The 11,102-nt window shown below is 32.9% G+C and overlaps 1 protein-coding gene across 1 annotated transcript; it reads left to right on the forward strand.

Moving 5' to 3' along the window:
* Positions 1 to 7,234: 7,234 nt before the first annotated feature.
* On the forward strand, positions 7,235 to 7,768 carry LOC149547924 (disease resistance protein Roq1-like). The gene has a single exon (XM_089794207.1). The coding sequence runs from the start codon at positions 7,235 to 7,237 to the stop codon at positions 7,766 to 7,768; it is 534 nt and encodes a 177-aa protein (XP_089650333.1).
* Positions 7,769 to 11,102: the final 3,334 nt, after the last annotated feature.

Raw genomic sequence — 11,102 nt, forward strand, 5'->3', positions numbered from 1 at the left:
ATTATTAAAATGATCAATGAATTATATATATATATATATATATATATATATATATATATATATATATATATATATATATATATATATATATATATATATATATATTAATAAAGGGAGTGTGTTTAAATTTGAGTTATATTGATTTTTAATAAATGTTATTCTTTGGACTATTTTGAAAATAAATAAAAAAATAAATAAATTGATCTAATGTATAACAAGGGGGGGGGTAGTACTATTTTTGGTTCAAGTTAATAAATTGGTTGACTTGTAGATTTTAACGGAGAATCTCATACACTTGAACATATATGAAAACTAGAATTTTAAACTTTTCTATAAACTGAGACTACGTGTTTTGAAAATCAAACCCAAACTATGAATTGTATTGTTTTGTTTATGCTATCTTTGTTTTGGGATTTTGGGTTGTCTTAGTGTTGACTAGTTTAGGATGTTACTAGAGGCTTGGGCGTTATGCGATTGTGACGTTATGATTATTTGTTCTCGATCTTTCTAAACCCAACCATAGTGATGTGTCGATATGCTCTATGATGGATGTATTTACTGGTTGTTGTTGTTTTCTAGTTTCCTTGTGTGAAGCTGAGGTGTTTTAAGTGATTTGTCCTTGATGATGCCATGTTGTGACATGTTTGACTTGACCATTTTGGAGTCTTTGATTAGTATTGTGATTTATTTTGGGATAGTTTTTTCGGTTGCTTGCTAAGAACTAATGGATATTGTGACTTGTCATTGATGCCTTCAGTTGCTGATAAAGAACTGTTGTGATCATTATGATTATTATTTGATGCTTTCCAGTTTCTCGTGGAGAACTGATGTGACTATTGTGGTTTATCTTTTGATGCTTTCCAGTCACTTGTATAGGACTGAGGTGATTTTTTGTTTTGTGATTTCATGAGCCTAGGGTAGGTTATCTATGTGTAGTGTCGGGAAGTGGCTTGCAATGAGGGATAGGAGACCCAAAGTGGCTCTGGGGATGACTCATTGTAAGTTGTTTGTTTTAATAAGTGAAAACATCTCACCTAAATACTGACTTAAATGAACCTACTAAGATAAATGTATGTTCTCTCCCATGCCTTGAGTGCTAGTACATACTAGGATGGGGTAGAGAGAACGCTTGGTTGCGATCTTGCATTCCATAGTATGCCTTGTCAGTATGAGAGGATACTAGTGGCCGTAGGATTACTGGGGACCCAAGATTCCTAAGGGATTTCTCGGGTAACTTCCAATGTGATTCATGTGATGACACTTTCCTGCTTGCATAGTAGGTTCCCTATGTGTTTGTGTTGTGCCTCTGGGTCTAGATGTCAATCTATGTGTTGGAACCTTGAGTTAGTATACTTTTAGGATTTCCTGGACTTAGAGAGTACTTGTGTTATGTGATTTGATATCCTATTTGGGACTTGAGACTATCTCTTCAACGCGGTGGGAGTGGACCATTTAGGTTCCATGCGGTCGGGTGGTAGTGCTTTTTACTCTTACCATTGAGATCCGTCTGTGGTCACCATGGCTGGAGCTTTCTTGGTTGGCATTTACTTTCATTCTGTTCATGGATCGTTATGATGGATGGTTAGATTTTATGATGAATGTTTTATCATTATTGATGTATGGATGTATCATGTATGGTGGATGGTTTCATTTATTTTATTGTACTTTGGATCATGGATTTGAGGACGATGTATCTTTATTGTTACATATGTATATTCTTTTAAGCCTTTCATACCTTGTGACATGTACAGTGGATGATTGAGCATTCTGAATTAATTTGCCAAGTGGCATTCGAAACAAATGTATATTATATGGACATTGGACTTTCTGATTATTCTTTCATGTGGATGTGGTAGTTGTTAGACTTAGAATTAATTAAATTTAAATGTGACTCAACATCTTGGGATCCTTAAGGAATGTTACATGTTATTGCTTTCGCTACTATATGTTTGATGTGTATGTTATACTTTCTTACTTTAAAAAAAAAAAAATGTTTAGCAACCTTAGTAAAACTTTAGGTTAATTCTTTTAGATCCCTTGACGGGGCGTTACAGGAGGCATGATATATTTTTTAAAATGCATTGATGTGAATGGCCATTTGTGAAGAATCAAACCTTAAATTTTGAACACTATAGTGGTTGGCAATAAATTAGGTCCAACAATTATTAGGGCTATTTGGATGGTTTAGAACTTCAGCATCTGCATTATTCATCGATTGAATCTGAGTTTCATTTGATTATATTGATTTGTGTTGATGTTTGTATTATATTCACCCACAAAGGTCTGAATGCACTTCAAAATCCCTCAAGTCTTCATTTCAGCATGCAGAAAGTTCCCAAATGCACCAATGTACCCATAATTGTGACATTTTTCACCACAGGTCCCACCTATCCTCTTAAACAACTTAGAGCTTCATTGATAGTTTGATTTGACCCTACAACTACTAGATTCAATTTGAAGGCTCCAAGAAAATTGTCCTTTATGTGGTTGGCATGAAGTTGAAGAAAAATTGATGCTCATCCATGCCACATTTATTATTGTATGACCCAAAGATTTACATATCATCTCTAGGCCACTGTTTCAGCTTCTTTTTTCCAGTGATTCATCATCATTGCACAAAATTTAACACACCATCAGGGTATGGTGAATGTATAGGAGGCTCTTCTAATAAGCAACAAGTGAGATTGCAGATTTTCGCATGTAGACGCTAGTGTTTACAACTGTTTGTGCACAAGCACAAAGTGATAGTGATTTTTTGTTCATTTTTGTTCATGTTGTTAGCATTGTTGTCCTAATTTAAGTGTGTAATGATGCAATTGCTTTAACAAAATCCCCTGCATTTTTTTACGCTTAGTTCCAAGGATTCCTTCTCGGGGCACTACATAGCCAGTACAACCAAAATACTTTCAAATAGAAACTATTTAGTAACCAGGACAGAAAATTCTTCTAATAGAGAACACTACATAGAACCAGATCTAAGACACTATCATGCATAGAACTGAATGTTATGGTTGTGATCTTCTTTTCAAATCTATGCAGCACAAAACATTATACTTATGTGTATAGACGCACTTCCTGTATGTGATCCAAAGCTCATATGTTATCAAGTGTGTCCAATGATGGGGAGAGACCTCCGTGCAAGCAGAAGATCTGCAATGAAACAAAAGAAAAAAAAAAATTCTTATAGTAAGAACAAGTTTGTTGTGCTGCACAGGGTACCAACAAAATAGTGTATAATATCTTTTTCTTTACCTAGCTTTCAATGAGGGTTGTCAATGGAAAGTAATCAAAGAGATCTGTAAAATACTTCCATACATTTGCATTTCCATATTTTCTCAGACATTCATCGTAAAATCCATACTTGAAATTGCAAGAAAACAAAATAATTCTTGAACACAATCGAAAAATTAAGATAAATTACAAATAGATTGACAAATTTTGGTCAGCTTTCTAATCTCCCCATTCAGATACTAATATTTTGCCTCCCATAATTTAGATATAGCCTCAAATGGCAAACAATGTACATGTCTGCTTTAAGCATGATGATACAAAGAAATACTATAGTTAGTGCCCCTCGTCAAACAAGCCAAGCAACACTTTTTTTTGGTAATTTGAAGTTCCTAAACTGAATTATGTTCCCCTACATAATTTGAAATTTATGTAATAAATCCTCTTCTACCTTTCAATGAAGTCAAGGATGGTGGAGGAGTTAATTTAATATTTACTAAATTGTAGGACAATTTATCTTGGGAAATATAAGAGTTGTACGTGTGTTACGACAATGATTTTTGAACTCTAACCAACTGCATTTCATAAATGTTGACTTGGGTGAGAAAATGGTTGTATTTAAATGGAGAAATGATGTTAATTCATTTGAATTTAAGAGATTATTGTTTATTGAGCTCACCATTTGTTACAATTCAGCATGAGAGCCTTTAATAGAAAAGTCAAGTTGATAACATATTTAAAAATAATGCATTTGATGCAATCATGCATTTTGTTGTTGTTTCTTATGTTGGAGATAGTAGTCTTGACCCATTAAGCTATATTATGATTATGTGAATTTATATTCTATCCATTTGCAAGTTATGGATTGGAATTATTTGCAAAAAGTTTTTTTAATATCAATTTCTTCTAGAGAGTGAATCAGGAGTGTGCAGTGGTACCAGTGGATTTGGAAGAGAGCAGTGGATGACCCATGTTTTTTTTAGCTCTAGTATAGTCATTCATCACAAAGCTTACATGTCATGTGTGGGAGTAACTCTAGAATGTCACAAATTCGTATATTATTATAGTTCAAATCTTGTTTATTTTAGTTTTAGTTTTATTTTGTAAAAGTCAATCTAGATTTAAATAATTATGCCGTTAGTTTCAAATTTAATGGGGGATTGAATTGAACTAACTATTTCCTCTTATTAACTAGTATACCAAATTACAACATTCATTTATTTATGAATAAAATAGAGATGCTTAGTAAAGAAATTTGCTCAAACATAGGTATGGAGGTTTGTGTTTACTGGAGGGTAGCATGACCAAGCTTAAAAATAATAAGAATGGAAATACATGTGATCAGTGGATTTGTACATGTGAACAATGTGGCAAGCTCAGTTTGTAGGGGTAAGCCATATGGATGCCTAATTTTCATGGAAGCACCTTCATGCTCGCCTTCAACTTGGGACCTCATTGCTCCATCTGACAACATAACAACTCAGTGTCCATTTTTGGCTACTCAAAGTCGTGTCTATTTATCTCCAATATTTGGTGGATTGAGATTTTGGTGAAACTGTTGTTATTTATTTCCCTTATTTACCAAGTTGAATATGTTGAAACATATGAATTGTAGTTGTTTGCATTAATATGGTTATGGTTTAAATGTAAAATGATTGTTTTCTTTTCATTGTAGATATTATCATAATATTTGATTAGACACTTTGACTCTATCAAAGGCAATACTTTCCAATAAAGATTCATCTTAGACCACACCCAATATAGATACTTCCTTACTATTGTGATTTAATGATACCCTGAATTGTTCCTTCAATATATCTGGATTATTACTGTAGATACACTGCAGATGCAATAATATCATGGTGATTGAATATACTTTCCATCCACAGATAATATATATATTACCATGATAAGTCGTGTCCCATATATCATTCTCAAAATCATCACTTTATCCTAGATATTTGACTGTATCAAATTAATACCAGCAATAGTTTTTATCTTGGATTCTTTTGTGCTAGATAACACCAAGGGACCAATGTACAAGCATCAGTTTTTAGTATTATCTAAAAATCTCACAAGGATGGAGAAGTTTATAATAGCTCCTTGATTCACAATGTTAGAAGACAAAAGATCAATTTCCAAGAAAAAGGAAGAAAATTGGTTGGTAATCCAGTTTTTGACTCTTTGACTGCTTAGTTATATCTTTCCCACTTTACCAGTTGTAGATAACCTATGGTGAATGTGAATTTTCCATGGGGTAAATGTAGGTTAGCCACTTCTGCTGATCATTTAATATTGTTCTTTTGGTGGCCGTCATTGTTGCATATGGATTCATAATGAGGTGCCTTTTGTATTGAAATGGCACAGTTTTTCGAAAGCATATCTCAATATGCAATCAACTTTAACTTTTGATTCAATCTTCATATTCATCTTGCCCTTGATATAATCATATTTTCTAGGTTTGGTTGAACAAATATGTCTTCTTTATATATATGGATTAAATTAATTAATTTTGTTATGTGATGGTTATAAAGTAGCTTGGGCTCACTGAAGTCTCGGCTCCTTGAGGTTTCATTAACCGTTATAAATTGTAGGTTTTCTAAGTAGCATCAACAATAACTATAACAGAGAATGATTTCTTATTGAAATATCCTCTATTTGTTTATTCTTTGTTGTTCGGTTCTTTTGTTGCTCGACTGTTTAGAATGTTAGGTACTGTTGAAAATCTCTATATTTTTCTGTTCTTTCTATCTTATAATTCAATTATTGTGGCTAGTGCGAATGAGAAAGTCATTGAAACCCTCTGTGCAAAAATTCTTCAATTGATTTTTAATGAATAAAACCCTAATTCAATAAGTGTCTTTTTTTGACGGGGATCATTTCAGATATGGACGAAATGGATTATGGATTCGAGTATTCTGATGAGGATCCGGATGAAGAAGATGTCGCCATTGAAAACCAGTATTATAACTCTAAAGGTGCCAAATAAATTGAATCTTTTCTATTTTTGACTTTTTAAAATGTCAATGATTTTTTATTTATTTCTGAATAAAAATTGGGTATTTGTAGAAATAATCACATTCCCTAAAAGTCAGGGCGACGGTTACTATTGTTCATCAAGCATTATGTTGTTCCTGTAATGCCAGATCATTTGTTATCGATGTTGAATTTTTCAAGTTTTGGGAATGTTTCAGTTAATGGCTATTATGTTGATGATAATGAGTGAGCCTTGCTTCACTGTCTCTAGAAGGCTCCACTTATTTCATTACTGTTGAGAGTGCAATTGGTATGGAGAGACTATAAAGATGCATTGTGATGTGTAGGTTCTTATGAGAGGGGGTTTTAAACTTATCGATACTATGTATTAGGGTACAATTTTTTGTAACAACTTGTGACTGACTGTTGTAATCCTTTTTGCGATGACTAGAATCCATTGTGTCTGTAAAAAGTATTTTAGATCCCTTAAAAACATATTTATTCTATAATAAAACTATATAATATTTGAGTAAACTCTTTGATCCATGTTTCACCAGAAGTGGTTCAGAAGAACCTCTCATGAAAATGAATGCTATACTTAGCATTCATTACACTAACTTTTCCATGCATTTAAGAAGCAGAAAATATATTAATTAGAAAAAAGCTCTAATTAAAATCTAGGGGGATCAATAGATTTATAAAATTAATAGTTTAAACTACTAAATTAATATGCCACCAAAATATGTTTACGTAATTTTTGTTGTACTAAAATCATTTGCTTACATTTTTCTAAATAGTAAGCTGCATGGCAGTGTCTGTAAGCATAGCTTATTAACAAGATATCTGTGTTTCCATTATGCTTGGTTATTGGACTTTTTTTCATATAAAAAAATACTATATTTTAGCAAGCCAAAAAAATTTCTTATCAAGATCTTTTCTTTCATAAAGTATTAGTGGCAGCCAAAATATAGTGTCAACTGTCCAAAGAGAAGTTGAAACAAAAAGATCTTTGCATGTCGCCAAATACCCAATGGGACTTCACATGCTTGTGAAAGATTTTGAAAGGGTGTGCCTTGATCAGCTTGTGGAATATTTTGAGAGGTTGTGCCAGATGAATGAAGGAAACAAAGAGAAGGTTCAGATCGTCGACTTTGGAATGGGTAGGGTTGGCAAAACAACTCTGGCCAAAGAGTTGTTTAACCGAAAATGCTCCCAATATGAGCGAGCATGTTTTCTGTTCGATGTGAGGGAAGCCTACGGAAATATAAGTTTTTCTTATTTACAAATGAAATTCATCAAAGATCTATTCCAGACAGATCCATTCCATTTTCAATCTACAGAGGAAGGAAAAACTCATATAGTGAATTGCCTAGACAGGAGCAATAGGCTAAGTTTCCTAATCGTTCTAGATGATATTGATCACCTGCAGCAGTTAGATGCTCTACTTATAACAGAAATTGTAATGAAGTTGGTTTATAGCCTTGTAATAGTTACAACTCGTGATGTGGGGGTGCTTATAAATGCAAAAATTAGTGTTGCTTATAATCTAAAAGGGTGGATATAGACAATGCCAGAGAGTTGTTCTGTTGGCATTCCTTTGGACAATCCCGTCCAGCTGAGGGTAATGAGAATCTAGTTAACTCCTTCCTGAATGTATGCAGAGGATTACCTCTATCACTTCAAGTTCTTGGTAGTCATGTTCGTGGCAGAGATTAGAATTATTGGAGGTTAGAATTGAATAAAGTTACCAAGACATTGCCTCGAGACATACACCAAAGCCTTAAAATAAGCTTTGATGCATTGGACTTTGAGGAACAAATTTTTTTCATGGATTTCGCATGTTTTTTTGTTGCAAATCCAAGCACACTGCCATGGAAGTATGGGAGGCATCAGCATGGAGCTCTCGACATGCAATGGAAACACTTAAAAACAAGTGTCTTGTTCAAGAAATGAAAGGGCATTCATGAGAAACATTTACAGTTATAATGAGAATGCATGACCATCTGCAGGACATGGGAAGATAAATTGCAAATAGCTTGAGCCCACCACATTTTTGGCGGCCAGGAGATAATTTACATCTGGTATGGTTGTGTCTCCTCCCATTTTCTACTTCATATATATAATAATAATAATGATTGGAGAAAAAAGCATTCTAAGAGTAATGGGTTTGTTTATTTTGCACCTTGCCATCATCCTCCTTTGAATGTTGCCCTTGGCCCTTTTGCCACATAGATCCCTATAGAATATAGTAGGTCAAGCAAGCAGTTAGCAGATGCGGGTCTCTGCCCCTCTCAATGCGTTGAGTTAGCCGATGTGGGTCTCTGTCCCTCTCAAAGCCTCGAGTTAGCGCCAGATGCGGGTCTCTGCCCCTCTCAATGCTGCTGAAGTCTCCCCGCCTTTCCTTTCCGAAAAACCCTGTGTCAATTTCTTTCAAATGAGCAACGTTTTTTAGTTTTTTTTTCTCTTATATCCCGTTAGCGTCACAATTGCGACGACATTGGGCTAAAATTGAAAAAAAGAAGCTAAAAACACATTACATTTTCTTGCCGTCGCAAATTGACGTTGCAAATTGACCCCTAATGTATTACTGTTAATATTTTGTCAATTGTTTTGTCATAATGGATGTAGCCCTCGTCATGCAATCTTGTTCCATAGAAATAATTGTCCAACCAACTTTTTCATGTCCCCATTTTAAATATAATTTTAATAATAATCATATAATATAATATTATTTAATAAATAAAAGATAATAAAATCACATTTAAATTAATATAAAATATAAAAATAAGAAATAATAATAGTATATATAATCTATTATCAATAAATAATATTTAATATAAGATTTAAAATAATTAAATAATACTAAAATTACAATAAATGAATAAATAAATAAAATTAAATAAAAAAGAAAATATTTAGAATGTACGTTACCTTTCTATATAAGATTTAACAATAAATGATAATAAACATAAAATAAATAAGTAAATGATTAATATAATATTCAATAATATTATTTGACTAAATGTAATGAAAAGTCAAGAGATATGCAATGAAGAGATGCATATCCTTCAAATTAAGATATAAAAGGGAGGAGAGTTCATTTTGAAGAAGGATGAAGAGGAGAAGATAAAGAGTTAAATAAGGATTTATGGAAGAGGAAAAGAATAAGAAGAAAGCAAGGAAGTGGTTTTTTCAAATGGTTGCAATGATGAAAGGATGTGACTTTTCAAAAAGGTTGTAATTATGAATGTTTGTGACTCTTTGAAAAGATTGTAATTATGAAATGTTATGACTTTTTAAAAGGATTGTGATTATGAAGGGTTATGACTTTTCAAAAAGACATGGATGACAAATAAAAACAAAATTTATAAATTGCTATTGAATAAGAAAAAAGAAGAAGAATCGTATCAAAATGATAAATAGAACAAGATAACAAAAGAGATAATCACATGCCTCTTGACATGTATTTAATGTGAGAATCAATGCAACTCTAGAAGGTGGTAAAGGCATTGTAAAGGTATGTATAAATAAGACATGTTATAGTTGTTGAGGATGTAACTTCTGTCAAATTGATTTTATCATGAGTTACCTTGTTGATGGTAAATCATCTTTAAGAAATATCTTTTATATATATATATATATATATATATATATATATATATATATATGCTTAAAGACAAGTTATACATATGGTTATTTATATTAACTAATGATGATTGACTATAAATACATGTCTCCTCTCATATTTATGAGTCTTCGCATTTAGAACACATCAATCAAATTGGAAATGTTAGTACATTTGCAGAAAATGATCCATGTTACTCAACATGAGATTAGAGCCAAGCTCCAAATGTAAGATAAGAAATAAAATATAAAATGAGAAATGGAATTTCCTTAATGAATCTCTTATTGAAGATTGTGGTTGTAACAGTATTTTCATAACTATGCTTGCATCAATATTATGGTCGATGTACTCCTTGCTGTGTTATCATTTTCATTTCTAAGACTCCGAAGAATCTAACGTTAAATCACTGAGTAATAAGCAAAAATGTAGGGTCATCAAATTGGATGGAAGGAAATATAAGACCCACCGACCAAAGTTTTCATGCCAGCGAACAGAAAGGGTAGCGCCGCAACACTATATTATATTATATATAAGACAAAAAAAAACATTAATTATCATCGATGTGGAAGAATTAACATCATTAAAGAAGATGAATAATGGCAAAACATAAGTATGAAGGAGAGTTGGCTAGGTTGACGAAATCTGAAGCCACAAATACCCACTGTCTTGATCAACAAAACAAAAGATCAACCCGTCTGATTGCACACAATGTTTGTGACTGCAAATGACACTTACAGAAATTAACAAGAATGCCAATGATGCAAAATAAGAATGCAAATGTTCATAGGAAAGATTCCTCCAAAGTTCAAGGACACCGAATGTCAAATGTTTGGGTCTTCGTTGCAATGTGGATATTATGGTTTGAATACTTGTTATTGATCCTTGATTCATTCGTGCACAGACAAACTTGCACACTGTCAATCATCTTCATGGATCGAAGATTTTGTATGGCTGGATTTTCATGATAGTTTTGATCATTCAGGTGACTTTGTCTACTTCCATTCCCTAATACAATGAGGTAGAACATTCCCTAATACAATGAGGTAGAAAATTGCTGGAGAAGAGATTGAATTGGGCAAAACATAATGAAACTTGCATATTGCGGTATAGGGTTTGGGAGTGCAACCAAAGGAGGAGAGTTGTCAACAATCACAAGTGCAAATGACAACCCTATCGATCCCCTGCTTGGAACTTTTGGATATGGAAATACACACGATGGTCCTCTATGGATATTTTCACCATCAATATGGGGATAAAACTTGAGATGCCCCTA

The sequence above is a fragment of the Cupressus sempervirens genome, chromosome 7 (genome assembly GCF_028749045.1).
Source record: "Cupressus sempervirens isolate cs-2001-9-10 chromosome 7, ASM2874904v1, whole genome shotgun sequence".
Taxonomy (NCBI): Eukaryota; Viridiplantae; Streptophyta; class Pinopsida; order Cupressales; family Cupressaceae; genus Cupressus; species Cupressus sempervirens.

Coding starts and splice junctions, on each gene's coding strand:
- LOC149547924 (XM_089794207.1), top strand. CDS start 7,235: ATGGGACTTCACATGCTTGTGAAAGATTTTGAAAGGGTGTGCCTTGAT.